The sequence below is a fragment of the Xenopus laevis genome, chromosome 2L (assembly GCF_017654675.1).
Source record: "Xenopus laevis strain J_2021 chromosome 2L, Xenopus_laevis_v10.1, whole genome shotgun sequence".
NCBI classification, from domain to species: Eukaryota; Metazoa; Chordata; class Amphibia; order Anura; family Pipidae; genus Xenopus; species Xenopus laevis.
In genome coordinates this window covers 92,621,948-92,634,535 of record NC_054373.1, presented here as the reverse complement: position 1 = coordinate 92,634,535, position 12,588 = coordinate 92,621,948, and the positions used below count along the sequence as shown (strand labels likewise).

At 41.6% G+C, this 12,588-nt stretch overlaps 1 protein-coding gene across 1 annotated transcript in view; it reads right to left on the bottom strand.

The window, feature by feature from the left end:
• Positions 1-4,648: 4,648 nt before the first annotated feature.
• kdm1a.L (lysine (K)-specific demethylase 1A L homeolog) overlaps positions 4,649-12,588 on the bottom strand; it is a 34,520-nt gene continuing 26,580 nt past the window's right edge. Inside the window, exons 15-19 of the mRNA XM_018246765.2 lie at positions 7,841-8,028; positions 7,479-7,593; positions 7,108-7,235; positions 6,725-6,871; positions 4,649-5,382 (exon numbers count right to left, since the gene is read on the bottom strand). Coding sequence (XP_018102254.1) covers positions 5,206-5,382; positions 6,725-6,871; positions 7,108-7,235; positions 7,479-7,593; positions 7,841-8,028 — 755 coding nt within the window. The 3' untranslated portion in view covers positions 4,649-5,205. The remainder of the gene's footprint in view (positions 5,383-6,724; positions 6,872-7,107; positions 7,236-7,478; positions 7,594-7,840; positions 8,029-12,588) is intronic.

The following is a 12,588-nucleotide window of genomic DNA, read 5'->3' as shown; positions in this document are numbered from 1 at the left end:
CCCCACCCTCTCCAACTATAGTCAGGTGATCCCACTGGTGTCTAATAAAAGGGCAGCCAAGTTTGGGAGTTTTACTTTGAAAGCAGCTAGTAAGTTACAGGTAAAACGTATTCGTCCCTTTTATAAAATGTATAATTAAACCATAGAATTCTTAATGAATCAGATGAAAATTGAGCATAGGACTGGCCAGATATGGGATGACTTTGACGTAGTTGGCCAGCTTAAATATATTGCAATATATGGACAAACAATCCCTGTTTTGTTTAAAGGGTAAGGCATTTTTCAGTAGCAGTATGCACAAAATGTCTCTGTCTTAAATATATTGATAATGGGTTGAGTGCAGAGGAATCTTGTATTTGTCTCTATATATATATATATATATATATATATATATATATATATATATATATATATATATATATATATATATATATATATATATATATATATTTATTACACATGACCCACTGAAACATGCGTATTATAATAGATAAAGTACCCCTAGTTGCAAAATATGAGGATAGTAGAAGTTACCAAGGAGTTCCATGGCCTTCGGCCTTGTGTTTTTATATGGTCATGAAACTCCTCTGTAACTTATATATCCTTATATTTTACAAGAGGGGGTACTTTATTCACTATATATATATATATATATATATATATATATATATATATATATATATATATATATATATATATATATATATATATATATATATATATATATATTATATTGAATAAAGTACCCCCTCTCCCTGTTGGTAAGGCATCCACGACGTATAGAGAGAGGATGAATAATCACAGGAGCGCTATTAGAATGGCTCTGGCGACTGACAAAGTGGACCAACCGGTTGAAGTATAGACATACGCTCCCCCAGTTTAGACACATGATCATAGACCATATTCCGGTCCCGCCAAGAGGAGGTAATAGAGAACTTTCACTGGTGCAGAAGGAGTCAATGTGGATATACAAACTGGACACCTTGGCACCCAAAGGACTCAATGAGACTTTGCCCATGTCCACATTTTATTAAAGAATGGGATGGGGGTGGGTGGACCTGGATTATGACCTTTGGTGATTTGGACTGAGTTTACTGAGGGGATACTGAGGAGGTCTACGGTTCAGGATCATTGGTGGACTAAAGTGATAAAATGGAGATTGTATCCCCATCTTTGCATTTGGAAACCTGGTCACATTGTAACATACAAGGGTATCGGAATTGTGATACTGTGACCTAGAGAATTATGAGACTTTTTTTATCTTCCTCGATGATAGGAAGATACCCCCTGAGTAGCATGAACAGCTCCGCCCCCATGGTAAGCACAAGCAGTATACCCGTCTGTCTAGGAGGTAACCCCAATGTAGGTTCGGTTGGAGTGACTACCCTGGCTTCTGTATGCTTGTCATTAAGATAAACCGAGGTGCGCTGAGAATGGTTGAGCTGTGGTAGGCTGGGCACACTCAAGACCAAAACTACTCCCAGGTGGTAGATGGGCAAATGAGCCCCTGAGAGAAACCCCCCCCCCCATTACATCGGACAGGTGAAACCTCTGACGTCAAGTTGGAGGCTGACACCAGAGCGTAAGGTAACTGTGGGAGGGATAGAGGGGCGTTATCTCCTGACGAGAGTGGAGGAAAGTTTGTAAGTGTGTGAACGCCCACCAATCGGAAGGATGAGGGGAGGAGCCACAGCTCCCACAGCGCTTGGAGGGTTGCGGATTGTATTGAATATGACATTTGGGTATGTCATCTCAGGGAAACAGTGAGGGGTTTTCCTGCTTTTTATGACGGCGGTGGTAACTGCATAGAGGGTACTGAAGGGCGCTGTGGGGCTGCGACCGCTAACTGGGGGTAAGTATATAACCAGCCTGATGACTCTCACTACATGACATCGGGCTTGGTTATGCATATGTATTTTAATAGTTTTGTCACAAGGTTTTCACTATCCGCTGGCACTGAAACAAGAAGCTGGATATATGGTTTTTGTCACAGGGGTTGACAACAAGCTCACCATAAGATTTGATTAATCTAGGTTGACACTTCTCTTTTCACATGACTCTATGTTGTGGTGGGCACTTGATGATGATGTCACAGGCAGATTTGGCGCCAACACTGCATGTTAAATATGACCACACTTGTGTAATGTTTGTTCTTCCTGAGGACGGCTAGAGTTTTGTAGCCGAAACGTCGAAGAAATCACAGCCTTTGCGGCTTTGGGAAGGTGTGCAGCATTTTGGACTTAATACACACACACACACACACAGTGGTAGATGTATAAATGTACATGTCCATAATATTCAGTCCACTACTGACTTTACCAACTTAAACATTACCTTCACTTCATAGGCGGATGGTGATTTTTTTGTTTGGGGAGGCTAAAAAAAATTAAGTACCGGTATCTATATGCAATAAGTCAACAATAGACTTAACAACAATTCTTATAATTTTGTGTCATACATAAATGGTGTTAACTTTAAAAGTACAACAACATTTTTTAAACCCTTTTAAAAGAAAGATGCACTTTGTAGCACGGCAAGTTGATATAAAATATATTTTTATAATACAAAATATACTTTTTCGTCTTCGTTCAGTCTCATAGCTTTCACTCTGTTTGATCACTTAAAGGGCACCTGTTGGGCAAAAATATTATCCCCAACCAAAGGTGCGGGCTAATAGAGCCTGCACTCCGGTTGGGGGTTACTATTTTTTTTAAAAAAAAAAAAGTTGCCCCCTGCCAGCAATTGGACACCCGCAACGGGAGGGAGCTCCCTGTGTAAGCGACCATGTCGTACATAGAGCATGCACTTAAAGAGTCACGTGCATAATGAGTAAGTTCGCTCATTATGCACATGCGTGTGCCCCGTGCCCCAACATGGCCCGATCGTCAGGGGGGGACAAGTGTCCCGGGCATGAAGGGGGGCCCGGCAGTGCTGCAGTTTTGAAAGAGCCGGGCCAACTTGAGAGCACCAAAGCCGTGCGCCCATTTTCTAAGTCCCGAACAGCCAAAATGCGGATGTGCCGAATAGCCAAACAGTCGAAGGACCTGAAGCCACGAAAACAGCCGAAGCCGAACTCCTGAAGCGGCAAAAAGACCCGAAGTCATGAAAACAGTTGAAATTGAAGTCCTGAAGCAGCGAAAAGACCCGAAGTTGAAGTCCTGAAGCCACGAGTTCAATTCTACTGAACAATTTGTGTGGTTTTTTTAATCCCCTTGCCACCAATGTATTATTCTAATATTCTATAGGCCCCTGCCGCCGATGTTTTTTAAAAAAAATATATATTTGGGGCTCCAATTTTTTTAACTTGTAAGGGGGGCCCTAGCACCAATGTTTTTTTTTTTAAAGATATTCTTTGGGGCCACAATTTTTTTTAACTTGTAAGGGGGGCCCTGGCGCAAATTTTTTTAAAAAAATATTTGCTGGGGCCCCAATTTTTTTTTAACTTGTAAGGGGGGCCCTGGTGCGTTTTTTTTTTTTAATTTTTGGGGCCCCAATTTTTTTTTTTTTTTTTAACATGTAAGGGGGGCCCTGGCGCCGTTTTTTTAAAAAAAATTTTGGGGCTTGGGCCCCAGTGTGGGCAGGGCCCAGGGGGCCCCGAAAGTTTTGTTGTATGGGGCCCCGTGATTTCTAATGGCGGCCCTGCTGCTTGTACCAGGAGCTCCCTCCCGGTGTTGGTGGCCTTGCGCTGGCGGGGGAATTTAAAAAAAACTAATGTTACCCTCAACCGGAGCGTGGGCTCTCTTAGCCTGAACCTTGGGCTATAATATTATTTCCCAACAGGTGCCCTTTAATGTTAGATGAATTCAATACTCACAACTACCTTACACTCAGCTCCCAGTTTGTTATTTTTTTCTGTCCCACAGGGACCAGCAGGCCCAGCCCTCACATCAATTCAGCACACTTCATTTGCTGCATTTCCAAAACTTATTTAAGCACCCAAAATTACCCATCTAACTAAAACATTCCCCCATTAATCCCATTAGAATTCATATTCCTGCCTCCCCACACTCCATTCCGAGCAAGATTAACTCTTACAGCCACAAAAGACTCTCAACCTTACACTTGTGTCTGTAGTATTTGGTATTCAAGAAATCCGCAAACAACTCCTTCAGCTTACATATACAACAAAATCATATATGAAGAAATGCAGCCACATTTAATGCAGGAATAGCAGGATGATTATTATTAATAGGTTATATTCCACACCTTCTGTTGCTCGGAGCCTCAGTTTCCCTGCACTGTAGATTTAGCTCCGTGTAGTCCCTCCCCCTGGTGGCCGGGCAATTGTTCTTGGAAGCAGGGCAGGGAAGAGCAATAGATTCTGAGCCTAGGAACCAAGGAACAACTCCTGAGACAGCAAGGTAGAGTATATCAGGCTTGATTGTTACTGTCTTACTCATCACTTCTCTATCACACCCATCCCACGGAACTTTGCCAGTGCTAGATTAACCACTTGATTTTTAGTTAGGGTACATTTACAATGGACAAAGGTTTGAGAAGGCTTAGCCTTCCCAAGCCTTAATTAAAATCCGCCTATGCTTCACTTCTTTCTGTATTGCTCTGTATTCCCTATAGTACACGACTGGATTAATCGATAGATTGTAATGAAAAATATATCGAAAGGGAAGAAAACTAGACAATTTTAAAATAATTTTCATAAACAATTTTAATATTTAAAATAGAACTCAATAAGACATTATGCTAATGGATACATGATTTATAAATCACGGTTACAAAAAAAAAAAAAATCAGATCCATACCAAAATAATGTTAACAATAAGGACATTCACATCCCCTTCACCCCATTATATTGAAATACTTTTTGTAAGTTCACTGAAAATGTATGCTTGGTAAACATCCACTTTTTTGTCTCTTCACTGCCCAGCACTTTTCCTAATGCAACCACTCATTAATCCTCTACATAGAGAATTTATAAGAGGGGTTAAGGAGAAAAGTACCAACTTTCTGGGCAATCGACAAAATACCGGTGTGCTTAAGGCCTTAGCAGTGATTTTATTATGATAAAAAATGCTGACTAATGCAGTCTAACATGGTTTCCATGTCATGAATATCCGTTTTTTAAAAAAACAGCCAGGGAAGAAAGCTGCAGTAAAATAAGAATCCATTAATGCTTTTTGTTGGTTGGAAAGGGGCATGTCCATATGTAATTAATCCATCATGTTATCAAGATCCAGTTGAACCTTACTATAACGTTGGTGCTGGAAGCCCAGGGGTAGCCTGACGAGGTAGGTTATACACAACTCCAAGGAACTGGTCAGCAATACGGCCAGCTTCCCTCAATCCACTCAGAAGAGCCCCGTGGACAGTTGCTGGATAATTTCTAATGGTGTGTTCACCCGCAAAGAAAAGGCGCGGTATAGGCTGATAGATAAGGAAAAACAAGTGAGTTTTTTTACAGACCAAAATTTGTCAAATAAAGAGCATTCTTATACAGTTGTTTCCTAGTAAAATAATATAAATGATTGCTTAATACTACAACAATATAATGTAGTATAGTAAAGATGACAGTCTTTTCTGACTTTTACTACAAGAACTAGTTTTTCATATTAACACTTTATTATTATTATTTTTGCACATCATTTTATACAGTCCAATGAAAAACATTATGCTGTGCGATTTATTTAATGTAAATACTGAGGTGAATAAGTATCTTCCTTTAGGATTTTGTCCATCGACATATCTGGTTCAAAAAAATGAGGGCCAAAATAGCAATAGAAGATTTTGCTGGAAGTCCAGTCTAAAAGTCAGTTAGGGGCAGAAATGGGGTGAACACTTATTTTCTGTCCCAGGTATTCTTGTATGGATGCGTAAAAGTGGGCAGTTACACTGACAGACTGTTGGTGCACCTGCTGTAGCCTGAAGCTTTCACATAACTTTTGCCCTTAGTATCTGATTGAATTTTTTCCCCTGCCCTGCAGCTAAATCCTGGTCCCCTTACTGTCCCTTCTAACACCTGCTTAATGATGTAAAAAAAATAATTTTAAGGCACATTTACAACAGCAAGTTCAGTGTAGAAAGTGCAATTTATTTTTTACCCAAAATGCAGCATTTTTAATTAATTCTAAGAGTATGATTTAAAAACAACACTGGCTTTAATGTATAACAGAACAGCCCTCTCTATCTGCACCATTCCCAGTGCATTTTTAGACCAGTTAAAGGGATAGGGACACTATTGCCAGTAACAGGCGGTGCTGAGCAGAAGTGGGAGGAGGTATGATGCAGGTGCCTGTGGTTGGGAGAAGGTGTTTGTTCGTTATTAAATTCAAACAGATATGGACCTTCCTTTATAGAGTGGTGGACGATACAAGCACAGGTACGAAGTACAGTTGTGTACTAAATACAGTAAGTAAGTGAGGGCATTCTCGGTTCTGCATTGTGATAAAATGAAGAACAGTTCATCAGTAAATTTCTAATCTCCTTAGATCCAAAGTCGAACGTAACAAAAAATGTTGTACTCCCAGAAAAAAAAAGCTTAAGTGTGGTTCCATTACTAAAATGTTTATAGATGAGAAAGCACGTCAAGAAGGTATGTAAATGGGATTAAGGCATTTTTTTCCTTTTAAATATACTAAAAAGCAAATGTGTACATGTTTTAAAGCATCTATACACAGTCATAGCTCTGCATACACTTGCAAACCATCAGTTAATGCGAAACTGGTTATGCTAATTTAAAATCATTTGTCTATTCACAGAATACACTAACCTGTGGTGCACCAGGAATGGCAGGGCCAGGAGTAATTGGCTGAGCCATTAAGTCATAATCATTTCCTGAAGATCCAGCAGCCACGTATGAATAAGAACCTCTGGCCCATGGGTCAGCCCGCCAGCGGCTGACAACAGTTTCTTTTGGCTACAGGAATAGAGATTTAAATATAAGAAATACATTAATATATATTTCAAACTGGAAAAGCTACATACGAAAAGATTTCATTTCAATGTAGCAGTCACATCTGGTCCAAAATTCAAAATAACTGGACTGTGTATAGCGGTGATCACTAGTAACAAAAATCCATGAGACGTTTCCACTGAACAGTTGCATCTTTAAGAAAGAGCTCTGGCAATCCTCAAAAACTATGTTTTACTGACCTGAGGAACAGCACTGCTTCCAAATATCCCTTTGAGGATGGCCAAACAGCGTCCAACAATAACATCATCACTGATATTTTCCATAATTCCTGCAGCTTCTCCTGCTACCAAAGCCAGCAATATTGGTGCTATCAAACAAATAAAAAAAATGAATAAAACACTATATCTGCTTTATAAAAAGAGATATCACCCTCCAATTACCACACATTAAATCTGACATTATTTGGAAATATGTCACCAGTAAAATTTTTAAATTAGAGCTAAAATAAAAAGGTTTGAGTGTTTGCACATACTTCTTAGAGAACTTTCTGTATGGTTATCATATTGTTTCAGCAGAGACAGTGTACCCAAAAATTAAATATTTGATTAACCTCTGTAGAGATTCCAGAACAAGAAAAGCTCCCCTCTGCTGGCAGTGGTGCTCCCAACATGACCAAACAAGTTTACGGAGGGGTCCCAAAATACTCTGTCAAAGCAGAGTACCACCTGACAAAGAAACAGAGATGGTATATTTTAAATATCAATATTTTAGATGTGTTTACAAGAATATGAAAATCTTAAGCAATGCTGAATTCATCACAATAACAACGATCAACAAGAAAATAGCAGAGTGACACTATTTTAGGAAAAAAACAGGGAAATGTCAGAGCAGTGTATGTTGATGAACACAAAGGGCAGATATTTTTATTTCAAAGAGGAATATGAAGCGAAATTGCCACTTCATGTAGCTCACTTTGTTGAGGTTTCCAAATCCCATTCTTTGAACAGCAGATGTCTTCCACTCTGGAAGTGGGGGAACAAACTGAACCGCTGGTGGCTGTTGTTTAAGTACACCCAGTGGAAGAGTACAAAGGACAGCATCACATTTATAAATGAAAGTCTGGCTTGTAGATCGAGTGTTAACTGCTATAACTTCACATCCTGTAAGGAGAAAATACATAACATGACTCCTCAAACAACATAAGTTAAACATTAAATATTCCAGAGAAAACGTGAAACAAGCTATCCCTGCCTTTTCAGTCTTTTCAAAAACTACAGATTGTTTGGGTTTTTTTACATTAAAAGGGATAGAATGTAATTTTAAGCATTTCTAATATATACTATTTACACATTTTCAATGGTTTGAAAGCAATTTGTAAATGAAACGGATATTAAAAGCAGTGTTTGACAGTTTACATTCTTTTCACTCCTGGCTCGGACTCCTTACAGTAACACCAAAAAAAAAAAAAAGAAAACAGTTGTAAAGTAATTAAAATATAATGTACTGTTGCCCTGCATTGGTAAGCGTTATGGGTGTGCTTTAGAAAGCCTACAATAGTTTATATAAACAAGCTGCTGTGTAGCCATGGGGGCAGCCATTTAAGCTGAAAAAGGAGAAAAGGCAAAGATAAGCACTATAATAGAATACAATGGTATTCTACAGAGTATCTTCTATGTAACATAAGGCTTGAATGGCTGCCCCCATGGCTACACATCTTATTTTATACAAACAAAAGCAGTGTTTCTGAAGCAAACAGGCCAGTTGTACCATTGTAGGGCAACAGTACATAATACCTGTATTTCAATTACTTTAATGCACTCATTTGGTGTTACTGTTCCTTTAAACAATCTTGCAGCCATCTGATAAATGCTGCTTAAAGGGAACTATCGTCAAAATGAAAATGTAATATAAACTTCCTCATACTGAAATAAGAAACTCTAAAAACAATCAATTAAATATTCTGCATTGTTTCTGAAATGATCAAGTTTATCTTCATTATCCCTCTCTCACAGGGGCGCTTCTATGAGGCCGCCTGAGAATCTCGCCTCAGGCGGCAAAATGTCGGTTAGTTGAAGGGGCGGCATTTGGACTGCTGTGCTGGCCTGGCGTGCTGTGAAGTTAGAAAAAATTTAAATGTGCGCTGCGTGTAATGCGCCTGCACCGGCGACTTTCACCTTGTCATGTCAGTTGACAGGTGTTCCATCCCCTCTTCTACTGCTGCTGACGGGCGGCTGCCTCAGTGCCGCCCTTAACTCCTCCTATGATGTGCCTGTGCGGAGTGCGGAGACGGAGTCAGGCCAGTGCGCATGCGTCACGTGACGTTGTTACGTGCTGGCGCTGCGCTCCGCTGCCTGCTCCCTGTCCCTGCTCACGTGACGCCGGTGACGTCACTATCTCCAGGGTCGCTGGCTGGGTCGCTGGCTTTTGGAGTTTCGACTGCAGGCTGCAGCAGTGCCTGGATTTGTTTTTGGACTAGTGCCTGGGGCGGCTGGCTGGCTGTTGCTGCATCTGTCTAGGGCCTGAGTTTGTTCACAAGAAGTACCAGGTACTGTACTGACTGTACTTACAGAAAAGTTAATAACAAATATTTGTAATAAATAATAGTTGTACTACCCCTGTCTGTTCCACTCCCACTGTGTGTGTGTCATAAAAAAGTCAAGGCTTAAGTTAAAAAAAAGTATAGAAAAGTTAAAAAATAAAAAAAAAATTAGATTTAAAAAAAAAAAAATGTATGTTCCCTGGTTAATACATAAAGACGAAATTCAACGTTTTTGTGGAAATTAAGGGGGAAATTTACTAAAAGGCAAAGTGGCTAACGCTAGTGAAAATTCGCCAGCATAATGTAATTTTTGCACTTTGCCTATTTAACGGGTGCTGGCGTAAATTCGCCAGGTGAAGTTGCGCTCTGAAAAAGTGACGTAACTACGCTAATTTGCAGATTTTACTGAACGTTACCTCTTGAGCCAGACTTGACTTCGCCAGCTCAGACCAGGCGACGTTTACATTTTTTGGGGGTACCCTCCTTCTCTCCTACATTTCCTAACATGGCACAGGGGCGTGGCACAGGGGGCGCATTGCCATACTTTCGCCTCAGGCAGCAGAAAGGCCAGAATCACCCCTGCTCTCTCAGCATCTGTTTCTCTTCATTCTGTCTTCTTGCAGCAGTTGGGTGTCAGATATTCATTGACAGTTAGATCCAATATATTTTAGGGGGGAGGCTTCCTTTCCTACAGATGAATTAGAGCTCATTCAAATAACATTCCAGTACAAACAAAATTACTTGTGTATAAATCCTGCATGTACAGAGACAATATGTCTGGTGATTGTAATAAAGTGAGCTTTAATACATCTTCTAGTCCGGGGCTGTTCAACTGGTGGCTTGTGACCCCCCCCCCCTTCTGTGGCCCCCCACATGCTGTGTCTTCTTACCATATGCAAGATTTAAAAGGTAGAGATTAACTGGCCTCTGCATTGTTTAAACCTCAACTGCAGACTGTAATCCCCTGTATTGTTCACACCTGGGATCCCTCTGTATTGTTGAAACTGACACCTCTATTGTTTATATCCTAAAGTCCTGTACTGTTCACACCTGAGACCCAGACTGAAACTGCCACATTGTTCACACCTTATTCAAAATGCTAATGGGCCACGAGCACTGTGTCACTGTATGTAGTAAATATTAGACTGATAGCTTTCCCTCTCTTCTGCTCTGTTCTGCCTTCCCTCCCTGTGTGTGCCATTCTCTGCTTGCCCAGTGCGGCTTGTGTGTGCCATTCTCTGCTTGCCCAGTGCTGCTTGTGTGTGCGCCATTCTCTGCTTTCCCAGTGCTGCTTGTATGTGCCATGCTCTGCTTGCCCAGTTCTGCTTTTGTGTGCCATTCTCTGCTTGCCCATTGCTGCTTGCGTGTGCCATTCTCTGCTTGCCCAGTGCGGCTTGCGTGTGCCATTCTCTGCTTGCCCAGAGCTGCTTGTGTGTGCCATTCTCTGCTTGCCCATTGCTGCTTGTGCGTGCCATTCTCTGCTTGCCCAGTGTTGCTTGTGCGTGCCATTCTTTGCTTGCCCAGTGCTGCTTGTGTGTGCCATTCTTTGCTTGCCCAGTGCTGCTTGTGTGTGCCATTCTCTGGTTGCCCAGTGCTGCTTGTGTGTGCCATTCTCTGCTTGCCCAGTGCGGCTTGTGTGTGCCATTCTCTGCTTGCCCAGAGCTGCTTGTGTGTGCCATTATCTGCTTGCCCAGAGCTGCTTGTGTGTGCCATTATCTGCTTGCCCAGTGCTGCTTGTGCGTGCCATTCTCTGCTTGCCCAGTGCTGCTTGTGCGTGCCATTCTTTGCTTGCCCAGTGCTGCTTGTGTGTGCCATTCTTTGCTTGCCCAGTGCTGCTTGTGTGTGCCATTCTCTGGTTGCCCAGTGCTGCGTGTGTGTGCCATTCTCTGCTTGCCCAGTGCTGCTTGTGTGTGCCATTCTCTGCTTACTCAGTGTTACTTGGGTGTGACACGCTCTGCTTGCCCAGTGCTGCTTGGGTGTGCCATTCTCTGCTTGCCCAGTGCTGCTTGGGTGTGCCATTCTCTGCTTGCCCAGTGCTGCTTGTGTGTGCCATTCTCTGCTTACTCAGTGTTACTTGGGTGTGACACGCTCTGCTTGCCCAGTGCTGCTTGGGTGTGCCATTCTCTGCTTGCCCAGTGCTGCTTGGGTGTGCCATTCTCTGCTTGCCCAGTGCTGCTTGTGTGTGTCATTCTCTGCTTGCCCAGTGCTGCTTGTGTGTGCCATTCTCTGCTTACTCAGTGCTGCTTGGGTGTGCCATTCTCTGTCATTCTCTGCTTGCCCAGTGCTGCTTGTGTGTGCCATTCTCTGCTTACTCAGTGTTACTTGGGTGTGCCACGCTCTGCTTGCCCAGTGCTCCTTGTGTGTTTCATTCTCTGCTTGCCCAGTGCTGCTTGTGTGTGTCATTCTCTGCTTGCCCAGTGCTGCTTGTGTGTGCCATTCTCTGCTTGCCCAATACTGCTTGGCTGTGCCTTTCTTTGCTTGCCCTACTCTACCTGTGGGATGTAAGCCTGTTAGGGGTTTGTTCTTGGGGTTTGTTAGCATTTGGAAATTGTTGTTAGGGGCCCCTAAGGTGTTTAATCATGTGTTGGGGGGGATTGTTGTATTATCCACAGGGGAGGATGAGGCATATGGATTTAAGGGTATATTTTTAATATAACTTCAATTTTCCACATATGAGTGATGAGGGATTTCCCTGCAGTGAGCAAAAACCATTTGGTTTTTTGGTGTGCTACCACCGTTAATGTGGATATGATCTTAAAAGTTATTGTGGTAATAAAGGTGTGTTTACAGTGGGTGTGGATTAAAAAGGGGAGTGGCCAACACTGACTTCCATTATCGGCCCTCCGCCAGTAAAATTGTGGCCCTCGGTACCACAGAAATTGGACAGCACTGTTCTAGGCAATGAAGCCCCCCTATAAGATAGATTGGATCTAACTGTCAATGAATATCTGACACCCAACTCCTACATTAAGAGAAAATGAAGAGAAACAGATGTTGAGAGGGATAGTGAAGATAAACTTGATTATTTCAGAAACGGTACAGAATATTTAACTGATTTTTTTTTTTTTTTTTTTTTACAAAGTTTCTTAGTTCAGTATGCTGAAGCTTATATTAAATTTTCATTTTCACAATAGTTCCCCTTTAAAAACCCTAGAGGAGGTTTGACTCCTCATACATTGTC